Raw genomic sequence first — 23,540 nt, forward strand, 5'->3', positions numbered from 1 at the left:
TTGATTGAGGGGTGTCTCTCTTGCTTGAATTGAGGCACTTTTGAATCATTTGCCTTCTTGTCACTTACTTGAGCCTTACCACTCAAGCAGCCCTTGCCAATGATCTCATTGAGTCTAGCAATTTCTTTTCTCATTACCTCCATGTTTGCAAGGTTAGTGGAATAAGCATTCAAATCAATATTATAATATTTTTCACAACCTTGACTAGTGGAGGTAGTAGAGGCATCCTTTGCCATAGAGGGATGTGAGTTGCTATCCCAAAGAATGTTATATTGCAGCTTAAATTCTTTGTGCTTTTCATCTAAGTCACAATATTTTTTTTCTTGAGAGCAATATTTTCTTTCTTTGTGATAGCATGGTCCCCTTGTTCTTTGGCCAAGGGCTTGCGCAAGGATTCCATCTCACTTCTCTCTAATGCAAGAGCTTCCTTGCTAGCAATGTAGAGATCCTCTTGTTGGATAAGAGTTTCCTCTCTAGATTCTAGCTCGGCTTGGACACTCTCTAAGTCCTCCATTAGTTTAGTGATGAATAGTTTGGTCTTTCCATCTAAGTTCTTAGTTAATTTATCAATTTCTTCATCACTAGATTCATCATCACTTGAGCTATCACTAATATCACTACTAGAGATATCACTAGGAGGTGGAGGTGGAGGAGCTTTGGCCTTGGATTTAGATTTTACCTTCTCACCCTTTGCCAAAAGACAAATGTGAAGGGAGTAGTAGTCATCATCGGACATATTGGTGAAGAGTCTTGGTGAAGAAGATGGCTCATGGATAGCAATGGTTGTAACTTTCTCATCTTCTTCACTTGAACTTTCAATAGATGAATCACATTCATGCCCAATGTGAGTTTCTCCCATATTTTTCTTGCTCTTTCTCCGATCGTCCTTGTCCTTCTTCTTCTCTTTCTTATACTTTTTCTCCTTGATCTCATGTGGGCACTTGGCAATGAAGTGATCAGTGCTTCCACAATTGTAGCATGTCCTCTTCTTCTTGTTTGGAAACTTCCTCTTTATTACCTTGTACCCTTGCTTCTTCAACCCTTTGTGAAACCTCCTCATAAAGAGAGCAACATCATCCACTTTCTCATATTAGTCATCATCATGTTCACTCTCACTAGAGGATGAGGTGATCTCTACTCTTTCTTGAACTTGCTTGATTGCTTTGGGCTTGCTAGTAGAGCCTTGCTTGCTTGATTTGTTGGCCTTGAGAGCTACATCCTTGTTGATCTTGATGCCTTCTGGCTTTGCTTGCAATTCTCTAAGCTTCTTCGTCTCATTTGCTTCTTTTCTTTACATGTCAAAGGTCAAGATCCTCCCAAGTACATCATTTGGTGTGAAATACTCAAACTTCTTCTTGTCTCTAATTAGAGTTACTATGGTCTCATTTCTTGGTGAATAAGCTTCCAACATAATCTTGACAACTTTATGATCATCTAGCTCATCACAACCATAGCCTCTAATCTTGCCCACCATGGTCATCAACCTATCAAACATCTCTTACCCCATCCAAGTTAACAAATTGGTTGAGCTTGGACATCAACAAATCAATTCTTGCCTTTCTCACTTTGTCAACCCCTTCATGTGCAAGATGCAAATATCCCAAATTTGCTTGGCAACATCCACACCAATCATTCTATTGTACTCATCACCATCCAAGGCACTAAGTAGCACACTAGTAGCTTGACCGTTGAGGTGGATGATTCTCATTTCTTCCATGGTTGGATTCTTGGGATCAACCGGTGGCTCAAATCCATTGCAAACAACCTCCCAAATGCTGGAATGAAGACCTATAAGATAGGCTCTCATCAAGTGCTTTTACTTGGCAAAGTTAGTCCCATCGAAATGAGGTAACTTGCCCGCAGGCACATTGATGAAAGACTTACAATCATGGTTAGTCATAGACATAGAAGAATAGTTAAAGGATACGGCGACATATTTGTTGTCGTCATTCTTCTTGCCCTTTCCTTTCTTGTCCTTCTTGCTATGCACTTGATAGGACTCATCATCATCACCATCTTCGGAGTTGCTAGATAGCTCACTTGAAGATGCATTGGAGGCTTTTGCTTCTTGTTCCTTCTTCTTTCTTACTTCTCTTCTTTTTCTTCTAGCTTCTCTCTTGAGTCTTCTTTCTTCTTTTCTTGCTTTCTTCTCTTCTAACCACTATTGCTCCTTCTTCTTCTCTCTTGCTTCTCTTTTCTCTTTTATAGCTACCCTTTTTCTTCTTCTTTCTTCTTCATTTTGAGCTTTTTCGGCATCGGTTACCTCTAGCTGCGGGAGCATGGAGTTGCTCGCTGTAGAGACGCTAAGCTCACTGCTGTTGGTGTCATGCAGCCCAACATCCTCTGGATCGATGTTGATGGGCTTCACAACACCAGATCCTCCCCCGGGCTCCATATCTCACACGGTGAAGCGCACACGAGGTAACCCGCTCTGATACCACTTGTAGGATCTCTGGTACACCTAGAGGGGGGTGAATAGGCCTATAAAAATTCAACTCAAAATGAAGTCAAATTCACCCGCGACACTGTCGCTCTGTGAGCGCGGCACTACCACACCTCGTTCTCAAGTCAACAGCTAAAAGTGGTGGGAACACTACACACAAGTAGATTGGCCTCAAACCCTAGAAATCACCTCAACAACAACAAGAAAATAAGTGTAGCAACACAAGCACAAGATGACACAAGGATTTATCTCGTGGTTCAGCTCGCCACCAAGGTTTGCCTAAGTCCATGTTGTTGAGGTATACCACTAAGGCTTAGGGCTTTGCAACCCTACCTCGTTCTCAAGTCAAGAGAGTGAACTCTTGAGATGAGGGGTGATTTTACTCGCTGCAAGAGGTGGTTACAAACCTCCTGAGGCTGCCACAAACTTGGCAAGCACACCAGGTGACGCTCTAGCCGGCTAGGAGCTAAGCTCCAAGAGTAACAAACACAACCGCCGGCCAAAACATGAATCAAATGCTCTTTAGACTTTGGAAATCGGTGGAGCTGCTCTCTAATCACTTTTGGCACCTTTTTCTCTCAAGGATTGATGGAGAAGTTAAAGGGAAAGCTTGAGAGCTTGAAGGGCACAAATGGAGGAGAGATGAGATGAGCACCTGCTGTTTTTCATTGGTCTGAACCGTTGGGGAAGAAGAGAGAGACATTGTGGAGGATAGGGAAAAGTATAAATACCCCCTGCCTCCCAACGGTTACTTAAGTGTGGCAGTGCCTCTCTCCAGGTGTGGCACTGCCGCACCCAGCATGACAGCAAGGGTGAAGGAGTTGTTAAGTTGGTTGTCTTGGCTAAGGTGTGAGAATGTTTTGTGTAAAGATTGAGCATTTGGTTGTATATTTTTAACCAGTTGTAGTGTCCCCTTTATAGTACAGCTTTTTTCTATACTCAATTTCAAAAGACAAAAGAATTCAAAACTCCTTTGAGCGAGATGTCGTCCTTAATTGTAATTAGGAGCTCCTTTCCATGTAACATCCTCTATAATGAATTCCCTGCTTGTTATCTTAATAAATCTCATTAGTTCTCTAATTAGGTGGTCATCAACACAAAAACCCATGTTAGGGCTTGATTACACTTACAGGACCAATACAATTAAATCAAATAAAGATATCTATTCTACTATAATTGCATTGTATGGATCCGAGTAACTGCACAAGAAGTAGTAATATTCCAGTCATGTTTGCTAGTCTATACCTTAAGAATATTGGAAGGAGCTGAAGGGACCGTGGTGAGATCTAAGGGAGAGATGAATTAGGCAGCTTAAAAGCTAATGACCTCTAAAACCTACTTATCAAAATCTAAGCAAGATATCTATCTAGATGTACACTATATTTTTGCTAAGTGTTGCTACTCTAGCGTAAAAGAGTTTTGCACCTTAGGTTCGAATCAAATCAACTAACCCATCAAACTAGATTACGAAAGGTAAAGCATACTTAGGAAAGCAAACAAAAATGTGGAGCCTTACATGAGATATAGAACGGAAACTCTCGTTGAAAGCTTCTCACTTTATGTAATTTTTCTTCTATTATCTTTGTAATTTTATAGGTCTTGCGAGTGAACATAGAAGCTTCTTTTTGTTGACAAGTATTGAGATATACTAATAGATAATGATATTTAATAAAAGTCTTGGCGTAACCTCCCATCAAGCTATTGTTCCAAAAGTTTTCTCTTTTTTAATTAAGAATTGTGTTGCACAATTATTTATACTATATAAACACGAGACTAGGGATGGGTAACAAGTGAGCTCGACTCATTATGGCTTGGCTTATTAGGATAACGAGCTGGTTCAACTTGGTTCTTTAAGACAACAAGCTCGGCTCATTTAGCACGCAAGCCAACTACTTTGGCTCATGAGCCAGCTTATTAACAATTTCAACGAATTAATAAACCAATAGCTACTAATTAGTTAATGCAACCATCTAGCTAAAAATGAAATAAGATCGGTTCTAGACTTCCATCTCTTGCGTACAACATAGCACCAAAAAAATAATTATTACTGATTTAAATTATTAGACTATAAGATGATTGGTTTGTTAACTCACGAGCAGATTTTTGAGCCAGCTCATTATATCTATATCTACATCTACAGTATCTATATATCTTATAATCTTAAATCTCACTAGTCATTCTATCTCGACATGTAAGTAGTCCACCTCAGCAGTCCATCATGTATTTTATTGTCGACATTAGTATGTCACACCATCCACTACCATTGATTTATAATAGTTTATTTCTTTATATAAGTAATTTAGTCTAATTTCATTCTATTTCATCCGTAATTCCTATAACAACGCACGCGGTATGCTTTCTAGTTTAAAGAGATACTAAAATACTCCTTTTCGTTCTTGAAAAATGTCCCATAGGATTTTGTACAGGTCAAACTTTCTTAAATTTGATTAAATTTATAAAAAATATATGTCCACATAAATTTATAATGAAAATACATTCATTGATTAATCTCATCATACCTACTCCCCCATCCTTAAACGAATACAACTATGAGATTTGGTTAGGGTCAAGCTAGCTTAAGTTTGGTCAAATTTATAGCGAATAGTATTAACATCACTTCGATGTCTCTAACTAGATTTACTACGAAAATATAATTAATTTAATGATATTTATTTATCATGAACATTAGTATTATTTTATAACTTTAGTCAAACTTCAAACTGTTTGACTCATCGAAAAGTGAAAATTATATTTTTTTAGGGATGATAGGAGTATTATACACCATAAATATATTAACAATTTCTTATGTATATATATGTTTAATCAAAGGTAGGAAATATGACTCGTGAGAAAGTGAAAATGACACTCTTTTATGGGTCAATAGGTGGGTGGTAGAGATGCAAAGCGGGTACTCATGGAACATGCAAATAGGCTAAATTTTCATGGGTTACCCATAAATATGTAAAAGTTTAGCTTATTTGTGGGTTTGCCACCTTGCATGTCGGTGGGAGTAGCTTATATATTCTTAGTTTTTTTTAAAAGGATTTGCTAAATTTTAGGTGCCTGAGTTTTAGTTCTCTTTCAGGCAACGGTTATTGCATATATTTTATACTAAAATTACAGTTTTAGTTCGTAACAATTTCTGATACAATAAGTAATTTTGGTTTCGAGAATAAAAAAACTCGTTAAACAAAACCACAAACCTAACAAAATCTTATGTGTCGGCACAAAAATAATTTAACAATTTACAATTATTTCTATGATAAAAAATTGATATGTTAGGACATAAAGACAAATGACAAATTACAAAAATGATAATTTACTTGTACTAATTAATAGTATAAGAGTGTTGCCTAAAATCATCTTTAAATTCAGACACCTGAAAAATATAGAAGTACAAAAAAAAAGATGAGTCGAGGGAGCCAGCCCATCACGAGTTTTTTTATCCAGGCCTACGACTACGAGACACCCAAATTAAAGACATGGATCCTTGATTTGATACCTCCGTTGCTCCCTCGTTCCGACATTTTAAGGGCCTGTTTGGATACGAATCTGGATGCAAGATGCCTGGCTAGGAGCTCGCCTGGAAACTGCCTATGCAGTGTTTGGATGAAGCCCTGAGAGCTTGACTGACCCAGGCAGCCGTGCGCAGGCTCAGGCGATGGAAAACGTCCGCCTGGCTCAGACTACGTAGTTTGCCTGGTATAAACACATAAAGTATCTTTATTGATATTAATGGTCACTTGATTAATTTCATAAGACCATGATTACAGCAGGTTCTTCCTCTCCCTTTTTTTCCATGTATAAACGCTAACATAGTACATAAGATATTATAAATTATTGTATATTTGTACAGAAAAATATTATAGTATAATTCAAAACTGAGCGCTAACATAGTACATAAGATACCATAAATTATTGTATATTTGTACAAAAAAATATTATAGTATAATTCAAAACTGAGCGCCTGGCTCTGGCATGAGTGTTGTCTCGCCTAATCACCATGATTAGCTAACGGAATAGGAGTCACGTAGCGACAATTTTTTTTTACTGTCTAAACACAAAAATAATTTTTTTGTCTTTACTTATCTCTTTCTACTATAATTAAATACATATAGAGATATGTCATTAGAAAAAAAAAATTAATATTTTAACAAAGAATAGATAATTAACTTAAGTTATTTATTTAGTAAACACACAATAATAGCGTTCATTAATCATATACAAACAATAAAAAAAAGTAAAATTTCACTAGCATAAGCATTCTCAAGCAGGCACAGGCATCTAACCAAACAGACTTTCTCTGACCTTGCCTCACCAAGCAAAACTCATCAGCTTTACAGGCAACTTACAGCACTTTTTGCCAAGCAAGTCACCCAGGTCTCCAACCAAACAAGCCCTAACTGCCTGCGCGGCTCCTCCGCTTGCCTACGCAAGGCATCGAGTGCGGCAGGAAGGACAAAGAAACCACATGACAGCAACAGTAGTGAAGACCCGCTGAGCCAATCAACATGACATCTCAACCCTCAAGAAACATGTACAACGATGGTTAGTATGATCCTACCAAAATTTTGCTCCTCATCCAGCTGCCCTTTCAAGGCAGATGGGGAAGACAAGTAAAGAAAAGAATCAGTTCAACTATATGGAGAATTATATGACCTGCCTATATGAACAGGAAAAAAAAATGGTGCTTCTCCATCCTGACAATATCCTCCAGCTTCACCAATCTCCTTCGGAGAGGGAGATCAAGGAGGCGTAAAAAGAATCCGTATTCACAACAACGGTGCCTTTTTGTGCTCCAACTCTTCTTCCATGTAAACATGTTGAACTGCTGCAATCAGAAAACAGAAAGCAAGAGCACTGGTGGACTGAAGGTGCACCCGACGTGGTTTGGAAAAATCTTGAATTGCTAGCTTCAGTCATGGTCATTGTCCCAAGGGCTTCTGCTTGTAACCAGACTTCTGCCTTTCAAGTAACTTCACCTTGTTCTTGAGCTTTTTGTCTAGCTTTTTAATATATTTCTCCTCCCGTTCCTGGTCAGCAATGCCAGGCCAGAACACCTGACCAGTTAATGGCCACAGCCATTGATCATTTCCAGGATGCATGCCATCATCAGCTTCTTCTGCCAGATCCTCATCCATGCTCTTCAGAAGGGTGAAATCGAAGAACTTTACCCACATCCCATTTCTTTTATCGAGCAGATGCTGCTCTCTGGTATCCCCAGTGAAAGGGTTAAGGTAGACCATCTTCCTTCCACTGTGATAAGCCCAGACATTTACAAGGACTTCCAGGATTCGACAATAGCAGTGCCTTCTCTGAGGTAAAAGAGGAGTACCAAGTTTAGTTGACATTTGCACCAAAATATATCAATAATTGTCAAAACAAAAAGGAAAAGATATGGTCACCTCAGGTTCTGATGCCCCAAGGAAGCAAGAGGCTGGCTCAGTACTATTCACATTCAAGCTATGAAGTGAATCGACAAATATTCTGCAAAATACAACCCAAACCAACGTTATGAACACATAAGTGAATTGCCTCTTAGAAATAATAAGCAAAAAGTGAGAGATCAGAAGTACCTTGAGAACATGATGAATTTCAAAAATGATGGGGTGGGCATGACCCAGCTATGAAGAGTAGACCAATGATCGCCATCACTGGGCATTGGTGGAAGGGCCATGACATTCTCTGGCAATCCATACATAGTCCTAAATGCATCTTCAAAAAGAGATCTGTGACAAGAAAACACTGTTGAAGATAATGTTCCAAACAATTAAGATGGAATAGTGACCTCGTGCAGTGCACAATATGAGTTGCATAAAGTACAGCAAAGAGTGATTGAAAAGGTCCGGACCATGTGAGGTGACAGTGGTTGAGTTGTCCTAAAGCCTGTTTACTAGAAACATAGTTTAAGGAAGAAAATAGAAAATAAAAAGGAACATGCTGGGGCATTCGTAAAGCACCTGCAATTGCCAGCATTTAGAGAATCACACGTCAACCAAAAGTCAGAAGTTTGGTCCATATCCATTGGTGACCAGTAGTATACAACATCCTCGTTACTTTCTCCAGGCGTAATTTCCTCTAAGGTTTTTTCAGCACTTTCAGACAAGGATACCTGATAAGAGGATATTAAGATGACATATATCATATCATTCTCAACAAAAACAACCTCATTATTTCAAGGCTCAGCAGATCCAATACATGGAGGAAAATGTAAACATGTTTTTAACATCCATAAGCCAACAGTAGTTATCCCATTTTGTATTCTCACTGTTGCATTATGTGCTAGCCTAACAAGTGGCTAACAGGTCAATGTAATTACAGATATATAAATCAATTTTTAGAATTGATAATTCAAACCAAGATAAACGGAAATACCAAATGTTTTGAGATTTGAGATGTTCTCAGTTTAGAGTGAAGCAATATGCTATAGCACAAAGTAATTTAGCTCTGGCCATTATTACCAAACACATGCAGCAAACAAGAATTATAGTTCAAATTCCATTTCAAAAGATGTATATCCTAATCTAGTCTCATAAAAACAATTTTGAGCCTGAACATCCAAATTGTCCTTCACATATCAACCATTATATGGTGTAAATACCATCTTATTAGTTTTTAGGGTAGTTTTGCTATATGATCTGGTTTTGTAATATTGTGACCAGATTTTAGCTGACAAGATTTGCTATATGATTCTGGAGTAACTTGGTTGCAGGACGAGTAGTTGATACGATCAGAAGAGCATAGCAGGACTCTAGACGGATTGTTTCAATCTAAACCTGACAAAGATCTAGGAACTGTCAAGAACGGAAATCTGGTTTTAATTGTGACACATCTCTCTATTCTCATAAAGTTCAAAGTCTCCAAAGCGAGGTTCATATTTGAAGAGTTGAAGTACTGTTTTGTGAAGACTTGAGGTATTTGCTGAAGTACGGGTTGTGAAGGCAATACCCTCTTGTGGAGGAGATCATTTTCTACATCGACATTGTTCAAGAGTTGCATGCTTAGACGACATCTTCTATTTTGGATTTTGGATGTAATTCGTCTCTTTTATTTTTCAAGTCTAGCGCATAGTGCCAACTCTCCAAATGCAACGCCATTGCATTCACGTTGCATTTGAGAGGGGGTGTTACGGTATAATAGTCAAGGGTATTAATGTAATCTCCTAGTCTAGGGTTTCCCTCCTGTGTCCCTCATGTACTCTATACATAATCCCCATTGGGCCTCAATATTATAATCTAGTCTAGTCTCTCATTATTCGCAACAATGTGAAGTAATGGCTTGGGAAGTCAGTGTGACGGGTTTCAAGAGGGTGATATGTACAATGTCCTTTTTCTCAAAGAGAAAAAATTTATAAGAAAGCTGGTATGACCAATATGACCAAAAGTCCAAAACAGACAAAGTTCTATGAAAAAGGAAAAACCTGGTACCTTTCTTCCAGCAGCCCGCCATGACTGGAAACCTATCCATGGTAACTTGTGTACATTGTCAACTCTGTTTGCAATGGCAAACATAGCACCAAATTCACAAAGAAGATCTCGATAGTATGGGTTGTCTAGAACTGAAAGCCTGGTAACGGCATCAACATCATCTGATCTCGGTCGCCTTCCACCTTTTGACTTGAGATAATATGCAAAAATAGGCATAAGCTTTGAATGAACATGTGCACCAATATACATTAGCTCAGAACTTAACTGCTGTGGAGGGTATTCCTATATATGTATTAATAAACAGAAAAATGCTACTAACTATCGATCATTCAGTGTACCAGTTCAAATAAAACTCAGGCTGGATCATGGTGATGGCGACAATCAAATATCCATAAGAGACACCAGTATATGTTCAACAATGCAGACAGACTGAACTGGGTTGATGCTTCCCCAGTACATAGTGTAAATATCTCAAATTTTATATATAGTGGTAGAGATGATGAAAACTAAGTAAAATAATATTATTGAGCACCTCATGGAAAGTGGGAAATTATATAAGCTTCTGGATAAGACATGCAGTGAAGTAAATTTACCAAGACTTACAAGTGTAACACCACGATACAAAGATCCATGGTGTAAAAATGGCCATGCCCCCTCTCCACTATAGATCTCATATATACACACAGGTTGCCCAGTCCTTTCTAGTTCACCTTCGTCACGTTCATTTCCTTCTGGCTTTAGCCTTTCTGATTTACGAGCGTTTTTGTACACTTCATCCCATGATAACAAAGGTCTTACTCTTTCATCAATCTACATTGCAAAACAGCATACTTGATTTAGTTTGCCAATTTAGAAAAAAAAAATAGTCTCATTGGACAAGATAGGAGAGGTCATGCCAAAAAAGGGGAAAAACTTGCCTCCTCCATTTCTCTCCTCTCAATGTCTTCAAAGATTTCAATTTCACTTAAGTCATACCAATCGGACAAACGAGGGTAATCATATGAAGTATCATTGGTATCAACATAAGTTGTTTGGTTACTTTGAGGGAATTCTCTAAGAATATCAACAGTCTTTGTGCTGGTATGGCTTTCATCTTCCAACAAACTATTTTCTAGTACAGCTTTCATCTCGAAAGGATCCCACAACCATGTTCGTTCTTGAACTTCAGAAACAGAAGATGGCAATTTTGCATATGAAGGAAAATGAATAACACTTTCAAGAAGCTTAACATGAGCTTTAACACAATCATGTGCTAACATGTTCTTGGAAAGTAGCTTCCCTTCCAGAGCAACAGAATAGGCAGTATCCAAAAGCTTTTTTTCTCCTAAAATTTGTATGAAAGCTGAAGAAATCGTGCTTGGGTCGGCAGAATCGAAAAGGAAGCCATGGACACCATCACTGACCTGGAACAACACATTGTCAAAAGTAGTGGTAAAGATTTACAGGTGAATAGCATATTATGAATTCAATCGAGTGGCATACATATTTTGTTATAACAGTAAGATTTGGTGCAACAACTGGAATTTCAGAGGACATGGACCGCAATAACAAAGGAGGGAAGCCAGGCTCTTGTCTTAAAGATCCATAGAGAACAACATCCACAAACATTAACAGGTTCCTAATATCATGAGTCATGGAAATTTGCTTTATGGAGACATCAGGTAAACCCATGTGCGAGGTAAGTTCCTGTACAACAGAAAATTAGGATGATATTAGCATGTGACTTTGTAAACACAAGAACAATGAATTACTAAACAGATGCGCAAGCGCCCATTCTAAAATGTTTTTGAAGAACAGAACAAATAGAGAGGAAGGACAAGAAAGGTGTTTATCTAATATGTGTGTGTGTGTGTGTGTTTACTCTTTGGTACAAGCTTTCTGCATCGTTCGAAGAAAAAAAAGCATACGAGGTTAACAGCAAAGTAAAGTACCCAAGTAATTAACTAGAGGATGGATAGTCATTAGAAATAAATAGGTTAGCCAGCTAAAAGCATGTCCAACTAAACATACAAGCTTGAAGGCTTAAGAAATCCAAGATCTTGCTTTAGTGAAGTTCACAAATGCACTGCACAGTTACTTTAAATGCCAAAGAATTGTGAAGTAGAAAAGCAAAAATAAGATCTGGCCAAGTTCTGCCAGTTACTTTTGACTTTAAAAGGATGCTTCCATGGGCATAATATGGTAACGATATTGGCTCAGCAAACCAGCTTAAGCAGATGACAAAAAAAAACCATCACTGAGGTAGAAACGGTATTTCTTGGAAGTTTCAATAGCAAGGTATTTCTCCCAAAGGTCACTATCTAATTTGTGTAATATTCATTACCTGGAAAGCGGATTTGTAGGCATCAGAGCCATTTCCACAGAAAAAAATAAACTGCACCCTCAGATTTTTAGTTTTTGCTATATCCAAAATTTGTGGAGCTGATGCACGCATGACTGTGACATAATCCCATGGCAAATCATCAAAGAACAAGTAGCTTCCAACGACCAAAATAACGACATCATCTTTTTCAATCCCATGCTGCTTTCTTATAGTTTCTTCAGAATGTGATGAACCAAATCTTTTAGCAGCCCAGATATCAACTGGAGAACCAGAAATCACCAAAAAGTTTCCAGAATCAAGAGACGAGTACAAGAACTGAAATCAGATAGCTAAAGGTCAGACAGAAATTCAATTTCAGCAATTATTCTACAGTATTGAGTTGAGGGTGGTACATACAGGAAGGTAGCTATCTGGAAAAACAACATAAGCGCATGCATTAAAATGAGTCCTCCAATCTTCAATGACATTTGGAATGGAATCACGTAACTCTGCATAATTTCTAAGATGTTGTCCAAGAGTGTCTTCATGTATAAGCCAAACCACTGGTAAAAGCCGGAAAGGTTTCTGCATAAGACTGAAAACAATATGAATGTGCTAAGTGCCAAACAAAGAAATGCTACAGAAAAAGGGAAATGAATTCCAAGAATCGAATATTACATGAACAAAATGACAAGTCATTTAATGGAATAAATAATTTCACAAAACAACATGACCACATCAGCTGTTCCTTTTTGTCCAATAGGAATGCTAATAGCTAACCAATTTTTCCATTAGCAAATTGTGTTTTATTACATGCCAACCATGGAGCATAAGACATGTAGTAGCAGAATGCTCACATTGAAACAACCCTTTTCCCTTCGAGAGAGCTTAATAGCACAGCATTGTACCTACAAAGTTAGGAACGGAGAATAGAAGTGTAATAGATAAATAAGACATAATAATAGCAGTGAAAATATTCCAATCTTAAAGTATTAGCAACTCACTTTGACCAGTCGACAGATTTCAAAGTCCCAACGTTCACAATACTTACAGGGCAAATATTTTCCCAAATATCACGAGCTTTCCCATCTGTAAACGCTAAAACCTAATCCATAGCAACACCATGAGTGGCATGGGGTATGAAGTATTCTTGACATCAAAAAATCAAGAATGACCACCAAAGGGCGGCTACATGTTCCAAACAAGTTTCACAAACCCAAGGGTACAATGTCACAACCCAGTGGCATACCCACCAAACTAGAAGACATTTTGCAATCTGTAAAAAATATTGTTGCATGGAAACTCACCTCAACTTCGTAGCCCAGACTCACAAGACTTTTCGCAACAGTTGCAAGCATCAGAGATTGTGCATCTATGTTCATATTTCCAACAGCCTGAAACAACCGGAGCCAAAGTCAACTCTCCATGACATGCAGTTTAGCATTAAAAAAGAATATGTGTTAGACCTAACTAATAAAGAAACAGAAAAACACGCAAACAATACAATACATGACATGCGTATATCTAGGTAAGCATGTCTGTTCCTCCATCTAATACTAAACTCTGACCAGTACACCGGCATTTCATTAGTAAATCCAAGGAAAGCTCTACCAGACCATTTAAAAACTAGGCATCTTTCAATGGTACCGAAATTCACAACCACTGCAGCGAAATGGCAGGTGGCGAGTGATTCTATCAGGGTTTGGGAAAATGCGCAGGTTAAGTAGTGGTGCACTCACGAGCGCTACCCTGACGGGCGCGAGGCTGGCCCACCGCCGCCGCTCGGATCTCGCGGCCTCGAGCCGGCTCTCGCCGTCGAACGCGCGCAGCACTAGGCTGGAGGACGAGAACCGCATCGCCCCGGCTTCGCCTCCCTCGAGGAGCGGCGGCGCCTCCCCGTCCTCCCCCTCCGCTGCGTCGCCGTCGCCGTCGCCGATGGGGAGCAGCTGCCAGACCACTAGCAGGGAGGCGGTGAAGAGCGCCACGAGGAGCGCGAAGAAGAGGTGGCTCGGGCGGCACGGCAGCCCTGGGCGCCGCCGTCTCCGCGCCGCGGCCGCGCCCGCGGCGGCGGCGGCGGTGGAGGAGGACGCGCCCGGGCCCGCGGTGGGGAGATGGTGCGCGGCGTCGGCGTGCGCCCCGCGCCGCCACATTGGAATGCAACCCCGCGGCGGCGGCGATCGGAGCGGAGCGGCGAAGGGTGAGTTGGTCGGGTCTGGCCAGTGAGGGTGAGGAGCTGCTCGTTGTTGCTGAGTAGCTGCTGTTACATGGGAGTGGGACGCGTCCCGATGCGAGCCGCGGGCGCGGTGCAGTCGAGTCTGTCAGGTGGCGCGGGCGAGGAGGGGAGAAGTGAGGAGGCGGGTCCAGATCGGGCAAAGGCAAGACAACCGCCGCGGCGCCGAAGGAGATGGCAGATGGATGAATCAGTGGACCTCTGTTACGAGCGAGCCCGAGCTAGAATACCGGAGCTCAAACGATATTTCCCCGTAGCGTATAGGATGTCATGTCGGACATGGATACGTGCTCTGTGCTTATTTCGTTTGGCCGAAATTACTGTAGTATAATTTGTTACGAGAGAAAAATAATATTCATTGTCTAAAAAAAATGGCTTATAGGCTCAACAAACATGGCGTACGCCAACGTATCTTTCTTTGTTCTGTTCTACGAAGACAGACGGCGCCATGGCTATGGAGCTACGGACCTATGGTGTCTTTGGACACGAGACGGAAACAGGCGGTGGGGAGATGCCAAACCTGGCTGCGCAGCCAAACAAAACGCTAATGGCCCCGTTCGACTTGCTGAATTTTGGCTGAAACAGGCTGAAAACACTGTTCTGATTGAATTGTTGTAAGAGAAAAACATTGTTTTAGCTGAAAAAACAAGCCGAACAAGCTGAATATGGGGTAAGCCGAACGGGGCCAATGCGTAGACGCGAGGCGTCCGGATGCCGCGGGGCATCTTACTCCGCCTCTCGGCTCCCACTCAACGCCATTCACTCCCGCCCGCGACGAGCACCCCGCCCGCGACGCTTGTTCCCTCCTGTCGTCGCCACGCCAACGCGCATTCGTCGCCTCCACCGTGCCTCGTGCTCAGAATCACGCCTCCCACCCGGGCTAGTGCCACCCGCCATGGCCGCGCACCCATCCGCCTATTGCGGCCACTGCCGAGGCCCGTGCCGCCGATCAGGGGCGGATCTAGAAACACCATCCGGGGAGGGCTAATTAGTAAAGGGTTGCTTGGGCTGGCTGCAAGAGGGGCTATGTTGGGCTAAATGTCAGGGATTTCTATGGGCTGCAGAAGACTTGCTTGTAGGAAATTTGGACTGAGCCCCGGGTTGTAGCCCCCCTAGCCTGGGGCCTGGATCCGCCCCTGCCGCCGATGAGCTTCGCACTAACGTTCTCCGCATCACTCCGTGGCATTGAACTCTGCGCTGGCGTCAAGCTTCGTGTCGACCAGCCTTTTGCAACCGTATATTTTCACGTGGTATAGATGTGTTTCATGTGTTTGATATGTATATTTTATGCATTTTATTTGTATGTTGCAGAAGGATCTCATATTGCATATATTGCAATGGCTACACACGTATGTTTTAAGTATATGTTCTGCATGTTTCAATTGTTTTAGACATATGTTGCAAATGTATGTCCTAAATGTTTCAGCCATTTTCACACTTGTTTCATGTGTGTTTATCTGGATGTTGCAATGACTACACAAGTATGTTTCAAGAGTATACTGCACATGTTGTAATGGTCGGACGCATGTTGCAGAGACAAGACGTTAGGACGGGGAAGGGGTACGGCCAAGACAGAGCGCGACGGAGGACGGGGGCAGCGGGGGATGACGCCGTGGCGCTGCGGGGGAGGAGCGCAACGTGTGGGAGAGGGGGGGAAGGAGCGTGGCGGGCTTGACGCCAGGGTGTAGCTAGGATGGGATCGAGGCGCGGGATGGGTCGCGGATTGTCCGGACGCGGTCGCTAGCGCGGGATAGGTCGCAGGTGCCCGAACGCGATCGCTGATGCGGGGTCTGATGCGAGGGCATCCGATGCGATGAAGGTGCAGATGTCAGAGCTGCGTCCGAACGTACAGACGCCTAGCCACGCCTAAAGTCAAATAGCTTTAGTCTCTTAAGTGGCACAGAGAGTGTATTCTCACGTCCAAACAATTAAATATTTTTAACTTTAATCAAATATATATAATAAAATATTACATAGTAAGTATTATTACTAGATGAATTATCAAATATATTTTTATAATAAATTTATTTGAAGATATAAATGTTACTAATATTTTTTAAACCTAATTAAATTTAAGGAAGGTCTGATAGAACACGAACTCCATAGTGACATTTTTTACGCAAAGTTGTCACATCGTCGGTCACGCTCCGCGCGGAGCACGCGACCTGCGGAGTTAGCCGCAGTGGATTTGACCAGCGGTGGTGTCGACCGCGGGGAGGGAGGAGCAGGCAGTGGAGTTTGGCGTGGAGAGCGAGGGAGCTACCACCGGCGGAGTCAGGGGGTGTTTTGGAAGCTTGGTTAAAGTTTAATCATCGTCGCATCGAATGTTCGAAGGTTAATTATAAGAACTAGACATAAGTTAATTATAAAACAAATCGTAAAAGCTCTAGGTTAATTTACGAGACGAATCTATTAAGTCTAATTAATATATCATTAGCAAATGTTTATTTAGCACCACATTGTCAAATTACAGACTAATTAGACTTATTAATATATTTGTCTCATAAATTAGCCTCTATCTATATAATTAGTTTTATAATTAGCCTATATTTAATAATCTAATTGATATAAGCACGATGTGACATGGCTAAATTTTAGCCAAACAAAACAATCCCCCCTTAGCCTTGCAAGCAGAGATGACTGCGAGTGCGGTAGATTTGGAGGAGAGTGGTACACGCGAGCTGCAGCGGCGGCATCGAGCTTGCCCCCCCCCCCCCCCCCCCCCCACACACACACACAAAACACGGTCAACACCGCCACCGGATGCTTCTGCTCCACGGTCTACTCCACCACCACCTGCCTGTTGCTCCCGCTCCACGGACACGAGGTAGATGACGGGACGTGCAACCCATCGCGCATTAGCGTCCTCCTTTATTTTTGACAGGAGGAAGCGGATGTTAAACCATACCCATAACTAGAAATTAATAGTCAAGCTAAAAAAATATTTAACTTAGGACAACTAGAACTACATTCATTTTGAAAACGGAGTACAAAGCATGATGATATAAGGAATCCATAGAAAATAACACATGATACAACAATCAAACATTACTTGGGACAACGAGCCCATGTATCCAGTGTGTAGCGGCATACAATTATGAGAAAAATATAATTCAGACACAGTGTTTTAATGTAAAGAGAGCAAGACCAAAGAACGAATGATTGAAGGGAAAATTAGTTCTATAGCATCGAGAGAGGAGTGAAAACACAAATCAGGTGTAAGAGGCCCGGTTGGGAGGGGGCCTCTTGGGGGCGGCGGCTAGGGTTGGAAGGGGGTGAGGGCGTCGGCTCGGGGGGAGGAGGGGCGGCGGCAGGGAGAGAGGGAGGGAGAGGGATAAACTTGAGGCTATTCTTTTTTGATCCGATGATTATATTGCCTCTCTATTTATAGTTCTGACTAGACTTGCATCTTAAATAATCTAACGAGGGAAGTCCTTATAGATTTAGGGCCTATTTGGCAGGGCTCTGGCTCCTCTGAAAATGGCTCCGACTCTGGCTCCTCTGAAGGAGCAGCTCCTTTGGAGGAGCTGAAGCCGTTCTAGAAAACGTTTGGCAAAACGGCTCCTTCGCACTAAACGACGTGAACCCACAGTCAGAAGCCGTGCGAAGCTCGTTTTTTAGGCTTCTCCTACACAGGCAAAAAATGGCTCTGGCTCTTGACCGGTTCCCTATGCGGAGCTCTTTCCAAAGCCGGCGTTTGGTACAGCTCCTGCAGGAGCCGGAACTGAAGCCCCTGCAGGAGCCCTGCCAAAGAGGCTCTTAGACTCCTCCCGATCTATCTAATCTAAAGCGACTCTATTCCTGTATTGTTTATTCTCTTTTCTTTGTTGGAGATCCTCCGGACATGGGAGTTGGGGCTCGCCCCTGGTGGCTGGGCTAGGTGGGCCGGCCCCCCTTGATCCCTCCATGAGACGTATGACATCACGAAGCTAACACAGATGCAGCTGTAGCATGATATATGCAAGTGAGGAACGGATCGGCAGCCTTACTTTGTATAGCTCCTCATCGAATTGGGCTAATTGGGCACATTTCCTCATTGTTTCCTTTCTCATGAAAAAGGGAGTTTGCATTGGCTTAAAGCCACGTTTTCGCAGGAAAGCAAGGCCGAAATTTATCAATGCCAGGTTCAGGAGGACACCTTCATCATTCAAAAAGTAACCCCTTCCACCGGCCACATCAGCACCAGCAAAAGTTGGGAAGGTAACAGATTCGGCAATGTCAAAAACAATAATTGAAACAAAACACAATTGTTGCCCTGGGATTCTTCATTCATACATGCATATTGACTAGTGCCCATGAGTATGCTGTCACATTAAAAAGGCAAACTTGATATTGCACGAGTTGATGAGTGGCTCCACGTTCTAAGACACAAATAAACAGTGCAACACAAGGGCAGTACTATCACATGCAGCCATACTAGAAAGGTGACTAAGAATAAAATCAAGATAATTAGATCAACAGGAAAAAAAGATTTGTGAGTGATAGGTCATTGAAACAGGATAGAATAGACAATGTTGTAAGCTAGAAATTACTTGAGGAACAGAGGGAAGTTGTGAGCATGTACCATTCTCTAAAGCCACAATGTCAAGCATCCTGCAAAGATCCACATGATTCTTCAAGTTTTCCTCCATTCTCCTTTCTCCCCATGTCCTTAAAACAACATTATTTTCCTGTAACAAGTAACTTAATCACCAGCTGTTGATATCAGCTAAGCGGAATGAATTTCTAGTAATTAGAAATAAGGGACGACATCTCTGAATTTCTAGAATTGAATCATGAAAGACAGGCCCCACAAGCCAAGCTATCAGGGATGGCAGTGAAGCAAAAAGTTTTATGACTCATGTTTCAAAAAAAAAAGTTTTATGACTCCCACATTCACTTTATAAATTAATAAAAATATTATTGTTTCTCTGGCTAGAAGTAGATTGACATATTTATCTCTATATGACCACCAGAAACTAAATTTCTAGCGCACCTCGTTGTCACCAATGGGCACAGATTCATGCACAATATTGCCAATAGCCATAAGCTTGGTGTGAAGCATGATCTTGATACGCCGCACCTCAGCTTCTGTGGCAGCCAACCTCTCCTTCCCATTGGTGGATTCCATCAGCTCCTTAACTTTTAGTTCGTTATTTCTCTGCACATGAACAAAGCAACCATCATGGCAAACCCAAGCACAACTACACAAGAAACTCGACAAGAGTATAACCATCATTCATTCTTAGTCACCATGGAAATAAACACGCATAAAGAAAAATCATGATGAAGACAACCGGATATCAGATTTCCATCTTATTACCTCATCAAGGGTGGCCACCTGTACTTAGCACCATTGGCAGCCAACCTTTCCTGTGCAACCTGATGCAAGAGCTGCAGAGCAACAAGAGCAGTGATTAAGCCAAAAATAAGACACCCAAAAAAAAAAAAATACACATAAACAGGTTGGCACAGCACACGAAAGTAAAACCCCAGAGCGTCGGCCCTAAATAAGACCGCCATCCATTGGCATCGCCCACGGCCTATCACACCTATGATGCCAGATTTGAGCCAATGCAAGGGAGACACCCTATCTCGGTGCGTCGATTGTAAGATTGCAAGATTTTAGTCGATTGATCAACTATATAAATCTTTGGGAGAGACTAGTGAACGTACCATCTTCAGCTTACCCGTATCTCAGCTGATGGCGTTGAGCTCCTTCCGGATCTTATCCAGATCGTACTGCCCTGCAGCGACCAGACGAGAATCCTGGGAGTCAGATATACGCCGGATCGGAGACCTGGAAGGGCTTCGATTCGTCTAAAGCAACGAAGATATCTTACTACGGCGCCATAGGTCGTCTAGTTCGATGACCTCGTCGACAATCTCGACGGAAGCAAAGCGTTTGCGCTGCGACTCGCGGACGGCGTCCGGATCGCCGTCCTCTTTCTTCTTGCCGGTACGGCCGGTGCGGAAGAGGTTGATATCAAGCATCGTCGTGTGATGCGGCGGACGGACGACTTTCGGTTGGCAAAGTAGAACAAGCGGCGGCGCAGATATTCAAGAGGCAAAGAATGGTTCACAGAGTTTTTTTAACTAAAAATCACTCGTTCGGGTCAAAAGTAGCAACCAGCCGACATGCTGATCGTTACACAAAATGAACAAAGCAGCAATTCAACGCATCGATCCACTTTCCAAAGAGACTTAGAAACTCGAAAAAAGGGGGAAAAGTAAAAAAGAGAAAGAAAATCTCTGTGAACGCAAAATGCATGCTCGCATAAATCGCAATCACCGGGCGACGCCGACGATCGAGTGGCCAGAGGCCGGGATCATCACCATCAGTAGCCGGCGTCGGCGTCCTTGACCTTGACGTCGCACTGCCGCAGGGTGCAGTAGTACGGGCCGACGGCGTAGGTTTCCTTGTTGGGGGAGGCATGCGTGAGGCGAGACGGGATCTGGCCGGTCTTGCCGCGGTTGAAGTCGGTGAAGACGGCGCAGGCCGCGTCGCCCGAGGAGGCGAGGCGGACGAGGCACCGGGACGCCTCGATGTCGCGGTCGTTGTTCTTCGCCTTCCTGGGCACCTCGATGTTGAACACGCCCTGGCCGTCCGTGTAGTCCGAGCTGTGGTGCACCACCCGGTTGTTGGTGTCCCGGCACGTGATGCTCACCTTGCTGCCTGCACGTGGACATGGGTTAGCCGGCTCTTCCGTTGTGTGTATTCCAGGATTAGGGGGGAAACGAACCGGGGATCGGCTTGGCGTTGTAGGCGTAGGCGTTCCAGTTCTTGGTGCAGTCCTGGCACTGCACCTTGCCCGTCACCGTGAACGTCGGCGGGTGGTAGTCCGGCAGCCGCGCCTCGGCGCACGCGACGGCCACGGCGGCCACCACCAGCGCGAGCGCGGGCATGCCCCTGACCCTGCTGCGCGCCATGTCTGTCGCGCTCGCCTCCGATAACCTTTCGCACGATGTAGCGTAGGTGCCAACACGCAACAGAGACCGGTTGTGCTTGAGCGGGCAGGCAAATAATGCGAGGATATGGCTTTTTATCGGGAGGGATTCCTCGCTCGCGCGCGGGCGACGACGTGAGCCCAACCCAACTCTACGATGGCTTTGGCCAACGACGTGCGCGCCGGTACGCACGTGTCGTGTCGGTAGACATCCTCAGGCGCCACCCGTCGATCCGTTCGTCGTGGAGGCCGCGCTCAGGCACACCGCGCGTAGTCGCTAGCACGCGACGCCAACGGCTCCAACAGTACGCACCGCGACGTGTCAACCGTCAAAGAACGCAGACAGCCGGGGCCCTCAAATCAAACAAAAAAAAGCCACTAGTCAGCTCCCAGCCTCGACAAGTCAAACCCGAAGGTGGAAGGAGACGAGGATGAAGCCCCGCGCCCCGCATCCACGCATACGTCGTATACGGGTTGAAAAGCTAGAATGAAAAGCATTGTCCGCTTATTTGTTGGAAAAAAAATATTATACTAATAAATTAGGCTAATAAGTTTAAGGAACAGAACCTTCAGATGTGACAGGAAAAGTTATCAAGCACCTCCCGTCAATCAGAAACTGCCTGGTGCGGTGGTGCTTGCCGACGATAAACAGTTGCATTTGTAGCTTTTAGTCAGTCTGTTCACTTGTTGGTTTTAGCCAGATCAAATCAACCAGCTAACAGTGTTTTTCTCTTACAAAAAAATCAACACCAACCAGTCTAAATCAGCATCAACACCGACCAGCGAACATGCCTATAAGGGGAAAAAGGGTGAATTTTTGGCATGATCGATGTCCAAAATGCAGGCGCTGCAGGGTGATCAGTTTCTCCATGTTCCAACTTTCAACTGGTCTAGCATCACACCAGGCTCCTTTATCTGCCACGCCCACGTGGTATCTCCATCCTTCGTCGGATGGTTTCAAAACCAATGCTTTCGGTGAGGCAGGTTTCCACGAGTTCCTGTTCACTTGAATTTAACTGTACCTCACGCGTCAGCTGTCGATGTTTCACCACTAATAGCCTGCTACGGGGGTATCCGGGGCAGTTTATTCGGGCTTCAGCGTACGCAGAATTCGACGGTAAACGTAAGAGACAGTCGATTTATCCTGATTCGGGCCTTTGACCGTGATCGAGTAATAGCCCTACGTCCAGTCGGCGTTAGCCTTTGCGTTGGATTGATTGTAAAGTGTTGTCTCTAACTCTCTTCTGCTCCCCCATCTAAGGAGCCATGCCCTTCTTTATATAGTCAGGAGGCCAGAGTCCTAGTCGGTTTACAATGTAGAGTTCTAGTAGGATTACAGGGTAGTATTACTACTAGGATTACATAGGAGGAATCCTAATCAAACTAGATCTCCTCTCTCCCTTGCGGTGTATCCCGTGGGTCCCGCATCGATAAGCCCCCGAGCACTTCATGGTTGAGCTCCCGGGGCAGTTTGTTCGGACTTCAGCGTATGCAGAACTTGACGATAAATGCAAGAGACAGTCGATTTATCCTGGTTCGGACCCTCGATCGTGATCGAGTAATAGCCCTACGTCCAGTCGACGTTAGCCTTTTGCGTTGGATTGATTGTAAAGTATTGTCTCTAACTCTCTTCTGCTCTCCCCATCTAAGGAGCCCTGCCCTTCTTTATATAGTCAGGAGGCCAGAGTCCTAGTCGGTTTACAATGTAGAGTCATAGTAGGATTATAGGGTAGTATTACTACTAGGATTACATGGGAGGAATCCTAATCAAACTAGATCTCCTCTCTTCCTTGTGGTGTCTTCTCTGTAGTAATCATCTTTTCTATTGTGCGTCTGAATTTTTCATTGTTTCTCGGGTTTTCTTTGCAGAAGTCCTAAAATTGCCACCTAGCCATGATTCCATGAGAGAAAGCTTCGATTACTTCTCGTTCGGTCAACAGCAATAGAAGAACTCGCTCAAAGGAAGAAATAGAACTCGGAGAAGCAATAGAAGAACTCAGAGCGACCTCACATCCTAGTGAAAAACAGGAACAGCTCCGGGACTTTCCTCGGTCAACAGCCCTAAGGACACACGACGGAAGGACCCGCTCAAGACTACCTGCCAGGTCAACATCTCATGGGCAGGAAGATCAAAATCAAAGGAAGTTCACTTTCGAGAGGCTCGGACCAAGTGGAAGTCACGATAGAGAAAGTAGAAGGGACATAGTCAAAA

At 43.1% G+C, this 23,540-nt stretch overlaps 3 protein-coding genes across 8 annotated transcripts; all 3 read right to left on the bottom strand.

The window, feature by feature from the left end:
• Nucleotides 1–6,728: 6,728 nt before the first annotated feature.
• On the bottom strand, nucleotides 6,729–14,588 carry LOC136539384 (uncharacterized). 3 transcript variants are annotated; one of them, XM_066531340.1, is made up of 14 exons: nucleotides 13,912–14,588; nucleotides 13,480–13,566; nucleotides 13,177–13,277; nucleotides 13,030–13,080; nucleotides 12,590–12,767; nucleotides 12,194–12,508; nucleotides 11,353–11,556; nucleotides 10,788–11,273; nucleotides 10,474–10,680; nucleotides 9,871–10,059; nucleotides 8,404–8,555; nucleotides 8,020–8,172; nucleotides 7,849–7,930; nucleotides 6,729–7,758 (listed from the first exon to the last, which is right to left on the bottom strand). In XM_066531340.1, the coding sequence occupies exons 1-14, from the start codon at nucleotides 14,320–14,322 to the stop codon at nucleotides 7,369–7,371; spliced, it is 3,006 nt and encodes a 1,001-aa protein (XP_066387437.1). In that variant the 5' UTR covers nucleotides 14,323–14,588; the 3' UTR covers nucleotides 6,729–7,368. The 3 variants fall into 3 exon arrangements, with proteins under 3 accessions (XP_066387437.1, XP_066387436.1, XP_066387438.1); XM_066531339.1 differs by having other exon boundaries at nucleotides 9,871–10,052; nucleotides 10,464–10,680; XM_066531341.1 differs by having other exon boundaries at nucleotides 7,543–7,753; nucleotides 9,871–10,052; nucleotides 10,464–10,680.
• A 2,554-nt stretch (nucleotides 14,589–17,142) lies between these two features.
• On the bottom strand, nucleotides 17,143–21,375 carry LOC136539385 (uncharacterized). 4 transcript variants are annotated; one of them, XM_066531343.1, is made up of 7 exons: nucleotides 21,125–21,375; nucleotides 20,225–21,057; nucleotides 20,058–20,128; nucleotides 19,705–19,775; nucleotides 19,378–19,542; nucleotides 18,967–19,072; nucleotides 17,143–17,271 (listed from the first exon to the last, which is right to left on the bottom strand). In XM_066531343.1, exons 1-2 carry the CDS (start codon nucleotides 21,309–21,311, stop codon nucleotides 20,720–20,722), a joined length of 525 nt encoding a protein of 174 aa, XP_066387440.1. In that variant the 5' UTR covers nucleotides 21,312–21,375; the 3' UTR covers nucleotides 17,143–17,271; nucleotides 18,967–19,072; nucleotides 19,378–19,542; nucleotides 19,705–19,775; nucleotides 20,058–20,128; nucleotides 20,225–20,719. The 4 variants fall into 4 exon arrangements, with proteins under 4 accessions (XP_066387440.1, XP_066387441.1, XP_066387439.1 ...); XM_066531344.1 differs by lacking the exon at nucleotides 17,143–17,271 and having other exon boundaries at nucleotides 18,625–19,072; nucleotides 20,072–20,128; XM_066531342.1 differs by lacking the exon at nucleotides 17,143–17,271 and having other exon boundaries at nucleotides 18,626–19,072.
• Nucleotides 19,369–20,375, bottom strand: LOC136536885 (serine--tRNA ligase, cytoplasmic-like). The gene is made up of 3 exons (XM_066529031.1): nucleotides 20,256–20,375; nucleotides 19,705–19,775; nucleotides 19,369–19,585 (listed from the first exon to the last, which is right to left on the bottom strand). Exons 1-3 carry the CDS (start codon nucleotides 20,373–20,375, stop codon nucleotides 19,369–19,371), a joined length of 408 nt encoding a protein of 135 aa, XP_066385128.1.
• Nucleotides 21,376–23,540: the final 2,165 nt, after the last annotated feature.

The sequence above is a fragment of the Miscanthus floridulus genome, chromosome 2, assembly GCF_019320115.1.
Source record: "Miscanthus floridulus cultivar M001 chromosome 2, ASM1932011v1, whole genome shotgun sequence".
NCBI classification, from domain to species: domain Eukaryota; kingdom Viridiplantae; phylum Streptophyta; class Magnoliopsida; order Poales; family Poaceae; genus Miscanthus; species Miscanthus floridulus.

Coding starts and splice junctions, on each gene's coding strand:
- LOC136539384 (XM_066531339.1), bottom strand. CDS start 14,322: ATGTGGCGGCGCGGGGCGCACGCCGACGCCGCGCACCATCTCCCCACC. Junction 13,278..13,479: donor GTCTGGGCTACGAAGTTGAG/GTGAGTTTCCAT, acceptor GCTATGGATTAG/GTTTTAGCGTTTACAGATGG. Junction 11,274..11,352: donor TTACTGTTATAACAAAATAT/GTATGCCACTCG, acceptor GTGTTGTTCCAG/GTCAGTGATGGTGTCCATGG.
- LOC136539385 (XM_066531343.1), bottom strand. CDS start 21,311: ATGGCGCGCAGCAGGGTCAGGGGCATGCCCGCGCTCGCGCTGGTGGTG. Junction 21,058..21,124: donor CAACGCCAAGCCGATCCCCG/GTTCGTTTCCCC, acceptor GTCCACGTGCAG/GCAGCAAGGTGAGCATCACG.
- LOC136536885 (XM_066529031.1), bottom strand. CDS start 20,375: ATGCTTGATATCAACCTCTTCCGCACCGGCCGTACCGGCAAGAAGAAA. Junction 19,776..20,255: donor CCGTCGAGATTGTCGACGAG/GTCATCGAACTA, acceptor GTTGCTCTGCAG/CTCTTGCATCAGGTTGCACA. Junction 19,586..19,704: donor AGGTGGCCACCCTTGATGAG/GTAATAAGATGG, acceptor TTTCTTGTGTAG/TTGTGCTTGGGTTTGCCATG.